At 42.7% G+C, this 18,904-nt stretch overlaps 1 protein-coding gene across 4 annotated transcripts in view; it reads right to left on the minus strand.

Annotated features, from left to right (window-relative positions):
- Mgat5 (alpha-1,6-mannosylglycoprotein 6-beta-N-acetylglucosaminyltransferase) overlaps positions 1-18,904 on the minus strand; it is a 292,133-nt gene that overhangs the window by 93,793 nt on the left and 179,436 nt on the right. For all 4 annotated transcript variants that reach the window (XM_027417769.2, XM_027417768.2, XM_027417771.2 and 1 more), the window contains 5 exons: positions 18,772-18,843; positions 16,049-16,210; positions 13,635-13,804; positions 9,495-9,629; positions 2,854-2,987 (listed from right to left, as the gene is read on the minus strand). In XM_027417769.2, coding sequence (XP_027273570.1) covers positions 2,854-2,987; positions 9,495-9,629; positions 13,635-13,804; positions 16,049-16,210; positions 18,772-18,843 — 673 coding nt within the window. The remainder of the gene's footprint in view (positions 1-2,853; positions 2,988-9,494; positions 9,630-13,634; positions 13,805-16,048; positions 16,211-18,771; positions 18,844-18,904) is intronic.

The raw sequence follows: 18,904 nt of genomic DNA on the forward strand, positions 1-18,904 counted from the left end.
AGCAAAGTCAAACCCCAGGCAGACTCTAATCATGCCTTGCCATGCTGACAGCCATCTGTCACCTGGTGTGCCAAATATTAGTTTGTTCCCTGAACTGTGCCCCTGGGACAGGTGGCAATAACAGGACAATATAACTCCAATAATAATAATGTCTATCATACACGCAGCATGATCTTATCAAACTCTCTGGGCTCAAAAGAACATTTAAATAGGATCTCTCTCTTTCTCTCTCTCTCTCTCTCTCTCTCTCTCTCTCTCTCTCTCTCTCTCTTTCTCTCCCTCTCTCTCTCCATATGCATGCAGACGCCAGGGGACAATCTCTGACATCATTCCTTAGGCACCATGTACTTTTTTTGAGACCAAGTAGGCTAGGATGACTGGCCAGTGATCTTCCAGGGTCCACCTGGCTTCTCCTCCCCAACACTGGGATTACAAGTGCACACCTTCACACCTGGTATTTCCCATGAGTCCTAGCGATCCAACTCAGGTCTTCACAAGCACTCTATCAACTGGGTCATCTCCCCAGTCCATTCCATGAGTTGATTTTTAATACTGCTACCTTACCAGCTATATACCCTTCTTAATTCTTTTTTTTTTTTAACCAAGACCTAATGCCCAAAGATTATTAGTCTAATATGTTCACTGACACATTTAGGGACTGAGCAAGGGATCATCTTTGGGCAGCTACATAAGATGCAAGAGGTGGCCATGAGGGAGAACATCAATGCAGGCATATATGGCTGAGTTTATCAGCCAAGCAAATAGACTTCAGAAATCCATTCTAGCATGGGAACCTCCAGATGAAATCACACTGATATCTTTGGAAAGGGCGAGTTCTCTACCCTTAGCCTTCAAAGAAACAGTTTCATTCACATGGCCTTTCATTTCCAGAGTAGAAACTTTCCTCCTTGTAGGGGTGGGGACTTAACCATAAATTAATCTGGCACAAATACTGTTTGGTTCGGTACTTGGTTCCACAGTCCTTGGCTAATTAGAAGGAAAGCAAAACCAGGGAGATGGAAGGCAAAAGTAAGCCACAACAATGACAGGAAAGGCTATCATGGAGATTTCTCAAGAGTCCAGCAGCAGGGCCAGTGAGTGCATTGGTCAGTGCAAGCTCTGTAGCATCCACTATGTTGGTTAACTCTCACGACTGTTTGAGCACACAGAGAAGGTGGCTCTGGAAGCAGGGTTGGAATCCCCTATTTCAGAACCAAGCATGACTGCCTCAAAGTGTCCTGCAAGGCCCCTTATCTGAGGAGAAGCTAGCCCCCTGACCCTGTGATAGAGAAAGAAGAATGGCAAAACAATCATATACCATGCCCTTCAGGGCAGCTAGAGGGAGAAGCCCTTTCCAGCCAATATTACTGGTTATTCCATGTATAAAAATGTCTTGGGTGGGAACTGAAAGCTTCTCAGTGGAGAGATGCTCAATGGAGATCCCAGCACAATTGCTTCTTCTTCAGCTGGTTTCTGCTGGATGCTGTAAGACCCAACTTGATGACAATACCTCTGTTTGCTCTATCAGGCTACTCCAGTTGTCTGTTGGGTGCTGTAAGACCCAACTTGATGACAATACCCTGATTGCTCTATCAGGCTACTACAGTTGTGTGTTGGATGTTGTAATGGCCCAAGTTGATAACGTTTTTATGATCTACCTACTTTTTTTTTGCTTGATACATGTTCAATAAAGTCACTCATTTGACACTAATACCATAGCTCTTGGAGGTGATTCTCTGGACCACATAGAAAAAGCCCTCACTGCATAAGCTTTATCAAACGATACACAACACCAACAAGGGCATCGAGAGGAGGCAAAAGAGTCTGAGTCCAGTGATTAAGCAGCCACCAAAGTATGAAACCGAGTTTAAAATAGTTCTAATTCAGAAGGCACATATGCATGTGGTATGCATGTGTATTCATATGTCCCAATGTCTGTACACATCTGTATACGTATGTGTGTATGTGGATGTGGAGGCAAGAGGTTTGTGTCAGGTTGTCTTCTTCAGTTGTTCTCCAATTTCCATATTAAGGCAGTCTATCTGACTTGTCTATTCCAAAGCTCACAGATTTGGTTACTCTAACTAGCCAGCTTGCTCTGAGAATCTCATCTCCACCCAGTGAGGGTTGGGATTATAGGCACACCACTACTCTTTTCTGGCATTTACATATGTTCTGGGTATAAGAACTTTGGTCCCCAAACTTACCCACTGACCCATCTCCCCCCATCTCTGAGATTATTTTTTCTTTCTTTCTTTCTGTTTTTTTAAATAGGTTTTTTTTCTTCTTCTGTGTAACAGCCCTAGATGTCCTGGAACTCACTTTGTAGACCAGGTTGGCCTCAAACTCACAGAGATCCACCTGCATCTGCCTCCCAAGCATTGGGATTAAAGGCGTGCACCAACACGCCCAGCTATTTTTCTTTTATTTGAGTTTCATGCTCAAAAATTAAGATTGAGCTGTGTGGAAAGTGGGTTGCTATGGAAGACCTCATTCCTCTTAAGGATGTAGTGATCTCTTAGCAGCGGGGATATGGCGCTGGGACATGCTCAGTGACTGCTCTTTCAAAGGTGATCTGCAGGCTTTTCCCATGTGGCTTCTACTGGTGATTTGTATTGAACCATTTTTCTGAGGACATTTCTAAGGCTGTTCATACAATGTTCAGGTGTGCTTTCAATTCCAATTACAGAAAAAAAAAGGATCCAATTATTCCCAAGAAAAAAGTTTAATATTACACACTTTTTCAGCTAAGGGTCCTGAGAATCACAACTCCAGATAAATGGTTCCCTAGTTAACCTTTGCACTTATCTTCGGCAGCTTTCTGAAAGGTAGGGACCACACATGAATACTCACGGAACATGGTGTAAAACTGCTGCGGGTTCAGATTCCATTTTCCCCAGGGGGTCTTGTGGCCTTTCGACTGGGCATAACTTGCATGATTGAACTCAGGTTCTGTTCCAAAGGAATCTAGCACTCGGAGCATGCACCTGCAAGGAAAGTGCTGTGTGTCAAACTATAACCTCCATGCTAGATGCTATAGTTCAAGAGAGAAGCAGATGGACAAACGCTTGAAAGTAAAATTGCCACTGGAAAGAACCTTAGGTCTTATTTTTCTTACTTATTCATTTTGCAAAGAAGGCCTCAGCAGACAGAACTGGCTCACCACTGAGAGTGGCTCAAATACCAGTGAAATAAATGTCCAGGAATTCTGCAAGGGGCCTGAAGGATTTACTTCAGGGGACTTAGCACCCAGGTAGGACTTGGCATACAGTATGTGCCTAATCAATGTGATGAAAGAAATAAAACAGCACTATCTCTACAGTTCTTATTCTGCTTAGAGCAGAGGACATGCTTCAGGGCTTCCAGCCTCTGTCAACCTTTACACTAATTAGCTAGATGATTTGACCTTAGGTGATGCTAATGACACAGCTACAGTATCTGCTTCATACCAGACACAGCTACAGTATCTGCTTCATACCAGACATAGCTATAGTATCTGCTTCATACCAGACATAGCTACAGTATCTGCTTCATACTGGACACAGCTACAGTATCTGCTTCATACCGGAAAGGTACTTTTCACATTGGTAAGCTGATGATATTTGAAAACAGGCTTCTGGGAGTTAACTAGGGATAGATGCCACTAGTGGCTTTAAAAAGAAGATGACTAGAGACCCAAGCAGAACTTTGCACAGTAGAATATGGTCCTTGCTAGATTGGATGGGGGCCACTCCATCTTGGACTTTTTAGCTTCCAACAATGAGAAATAAATTCTGTTTCACAATAAACAAGTCTGGCTCCAGTATTATGTTATAATAACACAAAACAGATTTCAATCTCATTTACGAGGAGGGGTAGCTTTTACATATCCAACTATAATATAATAGGGCTTGCTTGCTAGACCAGCTAAGAGTTAGCACAGTACAATGGAGTCCCTTTGTTCTGTTCCACTGAGCCAAACCTGCTCCATCAGCTATCTTGGTGTAGTTGTGAGCTAAGAATTGGTTTTATATTCGTTTGTGTACATGGGTATGTGTTTGTATATGTGCACATGTGCATAGGTGAGAACAAATGTGTGTGTGTGTGTGTGTGTGTGTGTGTGTGTGTGTGTGTGTGTGTAGGTTAGAGGTCAATTTTGGGCTGTTATTACTCAGGCACCATCTATCTTGGCTTTTTTTGAAACAAGATCTCTTGCTGATCTGAAATTTGCCAAATAGGCTAGACTGGCTGACCAGGGAACCCTAGGGATCTCCCTGTCTCTAATTCCCCAGCACTGGTGTTACAAGCAGGTACCACCAAACCCAGCTTTGTCATGTGGGCTCTGAGGACAGAACCCAGGTCCTGGAACACCACAGAACATTTCACTGACCAAACTCTTTCCCCACCAAGGCTTCACATTCCCAAATGATTTTTAAAAACATGACGGAGGGAAATTCCATGAAGTTCTCATTTCTACTGTGGAAAATAAAGTTTTATTTATTCTCTGTCTGCAACTTGGTGACTGTCTTCAAGCTGTGATAGCACAGCAAAGAAACTGCAGTAGAGACTATACATGGTTTTAAACTATTTACAAGCTAGCCTTTTACAAAGGAAGTATTCTGACCACAGGTGGAGAGAGCACAAATGCTAACTGGGAGAAAGGAATTAGAGAGCCAATGTTATTAATCTGGGCTACACTGATTTAATTGATGATTTTCAAAACATGTAAACTAAGCTCGGGGGCTGGCCAATGGGGACCATTCTGTTTGCTGTTGTTCTCTCTCAGTACATGTCTGAGCAACTTTCACTGGGCCAATACACACCAAACCAAATGAAAATTAAAGCCCACATTTAGGACAGATGGTGGAAACACTTTCAAGGACTCTTTTTCTCTCTCTTCCCTTTCTTATTACCAGGAAGCTATTCTAAATTTTTGTAAATTTTCAATCTAAGATTCTGAAATTAAAAAAAAAAGGATGTCCAAATACCAGATTACATCCCTCAGGAAATACAACTGTCAATTAAAGGAGGGAAGGCTATGGCTACAGAGTGAATTGTGAGATAACCCAGAACAATGTCCTCACTTGGATTCTTATGTGACTTTCTTGGAGCTACTCTCGGTACATTGACAGGTCTCTCATTTGGGGGTGTATATGTTCATGTGTGTGCATGTATGTGTTTGTGCATGTTCACAAGTATGCATGCATGTGGAGGCCAGAAATCAAACTCTGGTGACATTCCCTGGAAGTTATGTACTTGGGAGGTGGATTCAGAGGGCTTCTTGTTCAAGGTCCTCCTTGGCTCTATCTTGGAACTATCTCGTACCTATGTGCTGTTAATATTTATGCCACTGCTTGGATGCCCTCTCTGCATCTGAAACATCAGAAACCTTTAATGATATAAAGGTGTATTTTCCCTAGTGCCCAAGACAGCTGGCCTTCCTCTAACAGAGACCTCACAGCAATGCCAAATGACTCCTGGAACATTGTGTCACTCGAGGCTACACTATAGTGAAGGAGATGCTCAGAAGCAAAAGGTCTATTTCTAGCTGGGAGTCTGGTGGAAAGGCTGGCCTGCTGTGATCTATTTGTATCTCACATTCTTGCACTTTTTTAACACTCAGCAAAGGGCTCTCCTATGGAGCAGAAAGGTTGTGAGTTTTGTAGACCATGCTAGAGGACTAGTAGCATGTCAGCATTTAATAAGTGTTTAATCGAATTTCCTAGGTTCTTATGTAAATTAGACAGAATTTATAAGTATTTTTTTCAAGGTCAACAGACCTAAGGGGCTTGCTGCTCATTGAAAGGTCTGATGACACCACATAATATGGAATGTAGTTCCCATCATCTACCATCAAGTAAGAGGACCACAGTCTGACAATTGCATACACATGTGTGCATGTTCCTATATGTGAGTTCATGTGTGGTTGTACACCCATGTGTTGTGTTCATGTGTATACATGTGTGTGATGTGTGGGTATGCATGTAGGCCAGATGTTCCTTAGTAGCTTTCCATCTTATTTTCTGAGACAGGGTCTCTCACTGAATTTAGAATTCCCTGAGTATTTGGCCTGAGCTCTCCAGGAGCCTCCTCTCTCCCTCCCCATGCTGGGATTGCAAATGTGCACCATCATGTGGGCCTTTTATGTAGATACTGGGATCCAAACTCAGGTCCTCATGTTGCACAGCCAGCACTTTGCCAACTGAGCCATCTCATTGGTACCTCTCTATCCTTTTATTTTTTGGGATAGGGTCTCATGTTACCTGGGCTGCCCTGAAACAACCTACGTTCTCAGGGATGACTGAGCTTCTGATGCTCCTGTCTCTACTTCCTGAGTGCTGGGATTACAGGCAGGCACTACCACACCTGGTTTATTGGATGCTGGGGATTAAATCCTAGGCTTCATACACAATGGGCAGGTGTGTTACAAATGGAACTCTATCCCTAGATGCAACTTTGCATATTTAAAGGGAAAGAAGTAGGCAAGAAAGTTCTAGGAAGCCTGCTTGTCATTTGATGAAACTGTAGCTTTGCCACAAAACAAAGATGGAGGGCCATTGCATCGAGAGACCGCCTGCTGTTTACTGTTAATTCAGACCATTACTAAAGAAAGACAGAAAAACATTATGCACATCCATAAACCCCATAGATGGAGCATTTTCACACAGCAAGCCTCAAATACCAATCAACAGTGACCATTTTAATAACGACATGGCCTTTCTTAATTGACCTAAACACCACCACTGAGAATAGTTTTCCATCTGAATAGCCCTTCTTAATAACAAGGACACAAGAGTCTATGGAGGCCTGGATTGCCCAGTTTTCTCTGCATGTGTTTCAGATGTCTACCATTGATAAAATGACAGAAAGGAACAACCCTGACTTTCTTCCCTTAAGGCTATCACTAAGGAAAAATTTCTGTTTACAATATGGCTTATTAACCAAGAAGAAAGATAGTTATTTCTATACAACTAAAAAAAAAAGTGATGGCTTATGATCGGTGAAGAAGAAAAGTCAACCAATAATAGGGAAAATATGATAACAAAGACAGAGTGGAGTGCTGAGACTAAGGAGATGGATGGTATAGTGTGTACAGTGCCTAGTGCAGGCTTGTAAACCCAGTGCTGGGGAAGCGAAGGCAACTGGATCCCTAGGGCTCACTGGTCAGCAAGCCTAGCCTAAGGCCAGCTCCAGGTCATTGGAAAACTATCTCAAAAATAGGTGGAGAGTGTTTCTGAAGAATGACACCCAAGGTTGTTCTCTGTCTTCCATATGTATGCACACCTACACACATGTGTACATGAACATGTACATGTATACATACATAATCAAAACAAAAAACTAATAAAAAGGACAAAGCATTATCCTGGCTCAAACTTTCCTAAAAATAAGAAGAATGGTAATATCCCAAGGAAAGGAAAATAATGCAGAGACTATAAGAACAACATACTCAACACAGTCAATACAATCATCATAGTCAATCAACATAGTCAACACAATCAACACAGCTGGCGTAGTCGACAGTCAGTCTACATAGTCAACAAAGTCGGCATAGTCTACATAGCACAGTCTACACAGCAGCACAGCCAACAAAGTAAGCACAATCATTCACCAGTCAACACATTCAGCATAGTCAGCTGTTACAGTCAACAGGCATTCATCAATCATTCAACAAAGCCAGCACAATCAACAAAGTCAGCACAAGCATTCACAAATTCACACAATCATTCAACATAGTTAGCCTTCACGGTCAACAGTCATACAACACAGATAACACAGTCAGTCAGTACAGCCAACACAGATAACACAGTCAACAGCTATCAAAGTCATTCAATATAATCAACACAGATACATAGTCACTCAACACAATTAATGTAGTCAAACAGAACATTTGGACCCTTAATACAGTATCTGTCACATCAGCCCCTTTGCTATATATATTTCGTTGCCCAGTGAGAAAATCATTGCTGTTGGGGGTGAAGTTTGAAAGAGAATTTTATAAACAATGGACATTGATAGACCTTGGATTTTTGAGAAAATTGTTTGCATTTTCACTTCTAATTTTTGCCTGATTCATAAAGGACTTCCAGTCTAAAATAATCTTGGTGGTTTAAAGTTAAAAATATTAAATGTAACTAACAGGAAAGATAAAGGCCTACATTAGGATATTTGTGTATTGAATCAGTTAGAGTGGATGATGGTTCATCAGTTCACTGTTAATTGACAACTTGATTGAACTGGGGGAAATGCCAAGGATATTGAACAAGCATAGCTCTAGGTGTGTCTGTGAGTGTATCTCCAGAGATGATTAACTAAGGTGAAGGTTTACCCTGAATGTGGGTGGTACCATCTTGTGGGCTGGAGGTCCAGGAGGAATACAGAAGAAAGAGAAATCATACATTCTCTGTTTCCTGACTTCAAGGATGTGAGCTACCTTACATTGTCGTCCCCTCACCCAACCCCACCCTGATAGACTGAAGCTTTTAAAACCATGAGCCAAAATAAAACTTTCTTCTATAAGGTATTTTGCTCCACGTATTTGGTAAAGTGACTAAATTAACACAGAAGACTACAGCAAAAATGTTTCTACCCTTGCCGGGTGTTGGTGGCGCACTCCTTTAATCCCAGCACTTGGGAGGCAGAGGCAGGCGGATCTCTGTGAGTTCGAGGCCAGCCTGGTCTCCAGAGAAAGTGCCAGGATAGGCTCCAAAGTTACACAGAGAAACCCTCTCTCGAAAAACCAAAAAAAAAAAAAAAAAGTTTCTACTCATTAGCCAAAATTAAGAAACAAATGGAAAGGGCTCTGGGATGTAGCTTGTCCATCATGAATGAAGTCCTGGGTTCCATCCTATCCCTAGCACTGATAAAATCAGTTGTTGTGGCTCATGGGACAGTTATCCTGAAGTAAGCTGTGCAGCTGTAGAATCCTTAAGAGGCCCTGCCTCATCAAGGCGCAAGGTGGAATCCAACTCTCTGTCCTCTGACCTCCACATCCATGCTGTGGCATGCACATATACACACATTCACACAAATATGAATGCACACACACACAACAAACAAACAAACAAGAAAAATCATTATTTGATTAAATGCATGAGAGGAATGCTGGGTACTGGGGAAGACAAATGGGGAATCTGCTAGATGTCTGCTCTGTTTTGCTTTTTCCTTACCTCTTCTTTTTTAAAGACTGGGTTTCACTATGTAGCTCTGGCTGTCCTGGAACTCACTATGTAGATCTGGCTGGCCTTGAACTCACGGATATCTGCCTGCATCTGCCTCCTGAGTGCTGGAATTAAAGGTGTGTGCCACTATGCCTGGCTGGACACCTGTTTTCTATTCTCAGAACATCAATAGAAATAATGAATAGTCCCAGGAAGTAGTCAGTGGGAAGAACCTGAATTTCATTAGGAATGAAAAGTACCCTCCATCCAGTTCAAAAGATGGTATTTACTCAAAACAAACAAACTGATACAGTCCTTGTTAGGGGAGAAAAGGTCTTAGCATATAGTACTTACTGGTAGTGAACCCAGGATGGTCCTAGAGTTTTCTTAAATTGAGCAAGTCCCACAATATCAATATAAATAAGCTCAACGATTCTGTCTCCTACAGTGGGACAGCCAGACCGATTTCCAACAACCTTCTTCATAATCCTGGAGTGGGAGAAATGGACGAAAAGAAAGGAGATCAGTAACTTGACAGTACTAACCCAGGCAAATGTGACAGATTAAAAGCACACCTCAAGCCCTGAGCCCATCTCAACTCTTCAGAGTCCCCATTCTGACCAGGGGTGGGAGTGGGGGAAGGGGGCTTAGATGCTGGTGTATAAACACAACCTGTCAAGTTCAGCAACATGTGTTACTCATCTCCTCTGTGGAGCAGACGTGAGAGAGCTAGCCTTGAGACAGCTAACCTGATTGATCTCTCTGAATCTTTCCTCTCATACTCCAGCATGGGGGAAGGTGATTAAATATTGATATATAGATACTTCCCCCAAATGCAAACATTCACTCCTGGAAACGGGCTCTTTAAGACTCAGGAAATGAAACCCGAAAGGTCCAGGAAGTAAATGAAACTCACAAGTCCCAGGAAGTTCCTAAAAAAAGGACCCTCTCCCCAAGGTTATAGACCTGCCTGCACATCATTCAGGGAGCTTGAGGGGTGCAGCTTTAATGAGTTGCTACCCATGCTGGGGTGGGCTTTTTAGTGATGCAGCTGCCTTTGAGTCATCCACAATCCTGTTAAGTAACCCCAATAAATTCACTGGCTTACTAAACTTGACTCAGTGGAATCATTTCTTTGGTCTTTCATTGGAGCCTGGTAAACATAACCCCAGAAAAAGTCACATAACCAATACAAACACTATGACACTCTCACTTTCATTTGTATTCCGAAACACCTGCAATTCTCAGTCCCCCAGCTTTGGTAACTCCCCATACATTTTTGTATTGTCTTTAGTGACTCATTATAGAACTGGCCCTGTGGCTTAGAGGTTCTCATTGTCTCAGCCACTGACCTACCCTTCTCTACCCTGACATCCAAATTGCCCTTGTGCTAATAGAATGACAACATATGTGACTGCTATGTGAACTTGATTAGTGAAGATAAGTCTAAAGTATAACTACCATGTACCCAGAAACCAGTCACCACCTTTGACTCATATCCCTGCTCACACCCCAGAATAATACTTGACCATCTACAAAAATCCCACTTTTGAATGACAGGGACCACAAACTACTCCACAGTTCCTTACATCCGCTGTGTCAGGTACCTTCTGCTCCTTCCAGGCTTCTAAAAAAAGCCAAGCTCTATTGAACGGATTTTTTTCTGAACAGCTGGAAAACTTTCTATGAAAAGCTGGATAATAAACACTTTGCATATTCAACTTGACCACTGTAGGGTGGAAGCCAGTTAAAGTAGCAGTGGGTGTGACTCTGTAACCAGAAAATGTTGACAAAAACAGGCAGAGGGCTGGCTTTGGGCCATTGACTGTGGCTTCTACCTGGGGTCCACCTTGTTCACTGGTTCTCAACCTTGTTGAACAGTGGAACTGCCTACTGAGCATCACAAAGCATTTAGGCTGTGACATTTTCAAATGTTGTGACTTAATCATTCTGGGAATGTTCTGTTCCAGGATTTTAAGGAGATCCCCAAATCTTTGAGAAAGTGAAATGAAAAAATTCCCCAAGCAATTCTAATGAGCAGCAAAGAATTGGGGACCATTACTCCGTGTTGCTTCTGTAATGCTCCATTTAAATAAAGCCCATCCAGGGGCTGTGGATGTGGCTCAGTGGGCAGAGTGCTTACATAGAAGCCCTGGGTCCCATTCACAGCACCACATAAACTGGGTGCGGTGGAGCATTCCTGTCACACCGTCACTTAGGAGGTAGAGGCAGGAAGATCAGGAGTTCAACATCATCCTCGACTATATAGCACGTTTGAGGGGCCTGGGTTACATGCGACCTGTCTCAATGGCCTCTACCTCCAGAAAAAGAGTACATATAGCCCTCGTCCCAGTATCCACAAAGATCGATATTGACATGCCCTTGACTATCAGGTGAGTCTCTGTAATAGTCATGCCTAAGATATCTTTCCTAAGCTCCGTTCTTGTGCCTGGTTCCTCACAGTCCTCCATTTGTTCATCTGCCTACTCCCCACTTATCTTCCACATTCCTTCTCTCGTTCCTTCAAAAGCCAGAGTATGCTAGGTGCTATGTGTAAGCGCTAGGGGCACAGTGGTGATATTCCCGGTACTGACATTCTAGCATCCATACCTCAATTAGCATTAATAGATTTGTAATTAGTTTGTAATGTAATAAATGATTATTATTTAATGCATCAGTTATGATTGTCAAAAGATTGGCAGCTGAGTAACAACATGATGGTCATCCTTGCAGGCCCCATTTTGAATCCCAGTCCTCAGAAGGCAGACAGAGTGACTGCAAAGTGCATGACTTTATAGGTCTTGTGTTCGACATATTTTAAAGCAAGCAGGAAGGCAATAGGAGGCAGTCTGGTTAAGAAGAGGAGACCGCTTGAGGTACAAAGAACCTCAAGTTCATCTAACTCTGAAGGAGAAAGGAAGGACTGTTGTAAAAAGGCTGCAGAGAAGTCAGTGCCAGGCTCAGATCCAGGCAGCCCTATGTGCTAGCCTTGAAACCTCAGACAGTTCATGCTCAGTCTGAGCCCCAGGTTCCTCAGCTCTAAAACACAAATGGCAAAAGCATCTACTTCCAGGTGCTGAAGTTTAAATACAATACAATAAATGGGGAGCCAAGATGCTTTCCTTGGGTAAAGCTTCTGCTTCTATGTAATACAACACAACACAACACAACACAACACACCACAACACACTGCTGCTCAGATGCCTCCTGGGTAAAAGCTCCTGCTTCTTTCTATCACTGGAACCCACAATGGAAGGAGAAAACTGACTTCCTGAAAGCTGTCCTCTGATCTCCACATAAGCTGAGGTACACATGCCCACATGCTCACACACACACACAGTCATAAACAAAACTAAACTTAACTAAAGCCACCAAGTGCTTAGTATTGAACACACAGTAAGTGGCTCACTATAGATTTAATAGCTACCATCAGTTCTGGGGTAGGGCTGAGCTGGTCCAGAGCCTACCTGGCATGCACAAAACCCTGGGTTCCACTCTAAGACATAGAGGTGCACAACCCTGGGGAGGCAGAGGCAAAGATCAGAAATTCAAAGTCATCTTCAAGTATATATATTGAGTTTGAGGTCAGCCTAGGCTACACAGACCTAGTCTCAACATAAAAATAGTCCTGATCAACACTATTGCTAGCATACTTCCTGGTATTTCCACGGCAAGCAAACCTTTAACATGGTGCTGGCATCTGGAAATCAATGAGAGGATTGATAAGATATTCTTCAGACATGGTTGCTTTGGAGTCAGTATACCGCCAACAACTTTGGTGTGTCAATAATACAGTGGGGAACAGGGTAGAGCATGCATCGCTCTCTGCCATGGCTAGTGTCCTCCCAAGGGCTTTGCACAATGACATGGCAACTTGAATTCTGAGTTAGAAGTCTCTGCTGGCAGTTTTCTGGGGACTGCGAGGACCCCAGTTCATCTGTTTGGCCAGCTGTATCAACTGAAAAGGGACTGAGGGGGCGAGAGCTGAATGCAAATCTTAGAGGGATGGAAGACTCAGGGAAGAGAACAGACTGAGCTAGAAGTTAGCTAATTGAGAAAGGATTGGATCCGGGCTTTTGGGAAATCCATTTTACTCAAATTATAAACAGGAACTGGCCCTGTTTTGAGTTTTAGAAAGCTTGATGTTGAGCAGGGAGTAGTATGAATTCTGGCAAGAGGCAGGGAATCAGGCAAGTCAATAGAGTATCACGCTGCAGATGTTGGAAACACCTGGAATAGCAAAGAATAAACGCCTTAGTTTGAGATTTCCTGGTGTTCATTTATGAGGCCCCAGAGCCTGCAGCCAATGAAAACATATTATCTTTTTCATAGTGTATGTATTTAGCTCCTGAAAATAATCTTCTTATCGCCTGTTTAGCGAATTATCACTCTCATTTTCCTCCACGAGAAATGGTACGCTAATAGAGGAGCTTTATGAGTTTACTATGTCGTTTTTATATTCTGATTTTCAAATTGAAAAAGTAATTTCCTTACTCCTTTAGCTCAGCCAGTGAAGCCGAGATCCGGATGTCATGGCCCAGTAGGTAGAGAGATGTAATTAAGTCACTCCACTGAACCAGTTCGCCAAGAGGGCCACCACTGAATGCCGTCTCTGCAATCTTGAAGCCAGATTCCTTGGTCAGGAGCCCCAGGTGAACAAGGATCTGGAAAACAAAGAGGGAATGCATACTGACTTCTGGAGCCTTGTTCAAGTCTTCGCACACCATGAAGCAGTCAGGCCATTCTGAAGGAACTACTGAAATCTCAGCATGGGGTATGTCATTTTTCTAAAAGGTATAAAACAAGGAAGAAATAACTTCCCCCTGGTTTAGACAAATACTAAAACCATGAACTGCCCTTGGTAGAGCCATGAATGTGAGTTATAGGGAGATTATCCTGATTTTTAAAAATAGAACACATGACTGGGTCAGTCAGTAAAGAACCTGACGAACAAGTATGAGGACCAGAGTTTGAATCCCGAGAGTCCAGATACAAAAGCTGGGTGTGGTGGTGCATACTTGCAATCCCAGTGCAGAGGGGATGGGACAGACTGGATAGTTCCAGGGATCTTCCTATGTTTGTCTCTTCAGTGTTGGCATTGCAAGCATGTGCCGCTACACCTGGCTTTCTCAGGTGGGATGGGGGCAGTGAACTCAGGTTCTGGGCCTGTGTGGCAAGCTCTTTATCAACTGAGCTCTCTTCCCAGCCTAGCAAGCTCCACGAGGCTTGTTTGATTTTTAAATATAAAACCATGGAAATAAGCATATTAAATGTGTTTGGTGACTATGTTAACCGATCCAGTTTGGCCATGGGCTTATGTTGCAGCTGGTACCTCCATTCTCTGGCCAGAATCCTAGCAGCCTTTGGTAGCTTTTCTGTCCTTGGGTATGAGAAGATGGTCTAAGTTCATCAAGTGCAATTTCTGTCTCAGACCTTAATGAGCCATTTTCCCAAGAAGCACTTATCCAACCTGGTGGAAATAGCATTTAAAGACCAAAGGCTAGTTCTCAAGGGACTCCACTTAATTGCTATTTGGAGCCTTCTCCAAATGGCCCTAGCTAGGAACTTCACTTTTCCTCAAAGATAAACTCTGGGTTCTTACTAGTAGTGTCAATCCAAACTTAAGGCTATAGATAATACCCTCAGATAATATCATCCGTCTTTCAGCAGTTATTTACTTTCTCCTACAACGAAAATTCCACTCAGAAATAGCAGGAACAAGGTAAATCATTTTCTATACGCTAATGCTCACAATAGCTCTAGAATAAGATTATCAATACTTTGGCATATGACGTGATACAAGTGTTAATTTTTTTCCCTAAGCTCTCTTTGTTCACTTTACTATGTTCCACAGAAATAGAGACTAACCCTCCATTGTGTGCTTGTCCCAAACTAGAATGATACAGTCAGCTCAGCTGTTTCATTTTCCTTAGGATTTTTAGAGATGGGTGTTTTTGTTGTTGTTTTTGTTTTTTTTTTAATTTAAAAATAGATCCTCCCCATGAAATATATTCTGATTATGGCTTCCCCTCTCCCAACTCCTCTCACCTCCTTTCCACTTCCTCACCTACCAAATCCACACTCTCCCTGCTCCATTCACTCCATTCTATCCCCCTCCCTGCTTTGACCACTGAATTATTTTCTTACCATGAAAAAAATATGTAAAGCATAACATAGCAGCCACCATTTTAATGTACATGGTTCAAAAGCAGTTTCCCCCTGGGTATCTCATTTCTGAAACTTGAAGAGTTCCAAAGCTTATGTTTAACTCATAGTGGATAAGATCCTTTCTGTGTTGTGTATGTGTATGTGTGTGTGGGTGTGTGGGTGTGTGGGTGTGTGGGTGGGGTGTTCCTGTGGGAGCCTGTGGTGAAGATGGCTACATCCTACAGTATTCTTTATGCTTCTGGACCATGTGCATTAAAATGTTGTGCACATGTTATGCTATACTATGAATATGTTTCTACACTAAGAAAAACAATTAAATGATGAAAAAAAGGAAGAGATGGAGGGAAGGGATGGAATGGGTGTAACAGGTATGGAAAGCATTGCCCACACCTACTTTTTGTCCTTGGGTAGCTTTTCTCGGTCATCATTTACCTTGTTTTGTGTATGTATAGTAAGTATGTGGTGGTGGGAGGTATATACAGGGCCGTGTGTGTGTGTGTGTGTGTGTGTGTGTGTGTGTGTGTGTGTGTGTGTGTGTGTGTGTGTGTGAAGATGTGTATAGCTGTGCATACATTCACGGAAGACAGAGGAAGACATCAGAATGGGGTGTGGAGACACTGAGCTGATTTACTTTGATGGGATATCATTTGACACATGACATCTCTCTTCATCTTGTTTCCAAGCAAAATCAAATTTTAAAAGAAAGCTGCCATACGAAGGAACCGAAAGAAGAAACTCACTTTCTTCCGTTTTCTCTTTTCCAGGTTTTGTTTCTCTGCCAGAGACTTGATTGCTTGGATCCACGCATCAGCCATTCGCCGGATCCGAAGTCTCATCCACCGGAACTCCTCATGCTTCTTCATCATGCTGTAGAGAATGTTAAAATCCGTACGGATTTCCGCCTAGGGAAAAAAAGAGAGAGAGAGAGAGAGAGAAAAACTGTATTAAAATGAGCAGAAGATTAAAATACTAGGATGCAAAATGATTTTCATGGTATGACATTTTACACCTGAGAGTCAATTAAATCCAGGATTTCAAAAGTCAGTCTTGTCTCTCTACATGGCCCTTACACATGGGGGCTGACAAGATGGCCAGCAGGTGAAAGCTCTTGCCAAACAGCTTGACAATCTGAGTTCAATCCCCAGGACCCACTTGGTGGAAGGGGAGAGAGAACTGACTCCTGCAAGTTGTCCTCTGGTCTCCACACGCTCACTGTGGCATGCATAAGCCCACACATGCATACACAGATAAAATAAATGTCATTAAGAAAACTTTAAAAAGAAAGAGGACTGCAAATTGAAATGAAGGCCCTGACTGTGGATTTGTTACAAGGGGCATCATTAAAAATTAGAGATTGAGAAAGTAAATGTAGTTGCTGTAAAGCCTGAGCTACGCCGAAATGCAGTTTTCACAATTGATATACCCAATGTGCCTTCACATCCCCTGTGCCAAAATTTATTTGTGTCTTGGAGCTTTCTTCTAGGCAGCTGACCACAGGAAAAAGCATCAGCTCAGACAGGCCAGCCAACACTGTGAGGGCTACTGGACAGCCTCTCCTCCCAGAGTGAGATGGGAAATAAATGATCATTTCCTAGTTTTTGGCCTGGGCCAAACCAACAAAATTTATGATTTTTCTAAGGAATTTTAAACACTAGGGATAGGATTTGTTTTTACCCTAGCTGAGTACAAATTTAAAATTCAGAGCAGAATAATTTAAGGTCCTGGAAGACAGTTTTTCCTGGTCTTCTGGATACTTTAGCTGGAGGCTGCCCCTGATTAGACCATGAGAGAAGCGTGATAATATCAGTGTTTCACATGGTACCACAAACATAACAAATGCATCTCTTAGTTGTCTCCAAGGTTCATTCTTAGCATTCGTCTCCATCCTTGACCCAACAATCTCCCATAGTTTAAACTTGACTTCACAAACCCTGGCATGGAACCATCTTCCTAGCTGCCTGTGTGTGTATATGGTGCTTCAGTGGAGCACAGCCATGCCCTTCTTCACTTATTATCCATGGCTGCTCTCTGGGTTAGGACTATAGAACTGAGTAACTGTGAGATTAAATGTCCAGCAAAGACAGAAACACTATCTGACTTTCACATTTTTCTTGCTTATTGTATTTTTACTTACTTAGAATGTGTGTGCATGTGTGAGCATGCTTGAGTGTGTGGTTAAGTCAGAAGATAACTTGCAGAAATTGGTTTTCTCTCTGTACCATGTGGGTCTCTAGGGAATCAAACCCAGGTCTTCAGGCTTGGCAGTAAGTAGGTGCCTTTGCCTGCTAAGACATCTCACTACCTCTATTATTTTTGTAGCCTAAGCTGGCCTTGAACTTCCTAACAGTCTGGTGAAAGCACTCATCTGACAAAATTCCTAGGCCTCCATTATTGTAGAAGAGACTTCAGGACTCCAAGCTGTGACAGAAGTCTCTCCTAGTAGAAGAAGAGATGATTAATTGTCACACAGAAGTATTATCCTATGTAGCCAAGGAGAGTCATGACTTCTAATTCTCCTACCTCTACCTAACAGGTGCTACAATTACAGGCATGCACCACCACAACCAGTTTACAGTGCTGCAGACTGAACCCAGGGCTTTTTGTATGCTAGGTGAGCACGCTACCAAATGAGTCACACACACCCCAAACCTCTACTTAACCTTTTGCAGAAAGTGTCTGCTTTGGGCTAGAGAGAAGACTGAGTGGTTAAGGGTGCTAACTGCTCTTGCAGAACAGTGGGGTTCAGTTCCCAGCACCCATGCCAGGCATCTCACTACCATCGTCTTGCCTCTGTGGGCTCCTGAATGTACAAGGTGTATATAAACTCATACAGGCATACACACACAAACAACACACACACACATACACACACACAAATATAATAAAAACTTTTCAAATGATTTGCTGATCTATATCTAAAGAAAATGCCCAAGCTCTCAAGATAGCATTGAAAGGCCTCTGGAGCCCCTTCCTCTTTCTAATTGCATCATCAACCCAGCTTGCCCAAACCTCTGACCTTGCCCACCCAACCTTTCAGTATGATACCAAAGACCTACTTCCCATAGAGTCATGCCTCTCTCCCCACACCTCAAAGAGCACTGCTTGTCCTTTCAAATTCAGCCTGTCATCTTGGAATCTCCCCTGACCTCCACAGCTGAGACCGTCATTAATCTTCCTTAGCAGGCATTAGAGCCTGGTGACAAACCTGGTCATTATTTACAGCCAGTCCCCTCATTAGATCACCCAAGGCCTCCACATCTGGCACTGTAGCTCATTCCTTTCTGTGGCCCATCATTTAGGGACCTTCAGAGAAATGTTCAATAAATAAATCTCTGATAACTGGTCTATGATTGGGCCAGCTAGACTTGAGATTTCAGCTGGCACTTCTAAAAGATGCTGTGAGCATCACTTAGCACATGACCTAAGCACACAAGTGGAGGAAGAGTGTTCCAAAGTCATTTACCAATGAGTTATGATCAGCTTCTTCATAGGGATTTTTTGCTCTCCAAGGTAAACGAGGACACCAATTTTCAACCTGCAAAAGATAAATCAGAAACACTAAACACACTGGTCCATCTTTCTGCGGACACCCAAAG

The sequence above is a fragment of the Cricetulus griseus genome, chromosome 5 (assembly GCF_003668045.3).
Source record: "Cricetulus griseus strain 17A/GY chromosome 5, alternate assembly CriGri-PICRH-1.0, whole genome shotgun sequence".
Taxonomy (NCBI): Eukaryota; Metazoa; Chordata; class Mammalia; order Rodentia; family Cricetidae; genus Cricetulus; species Cricetulus griseus.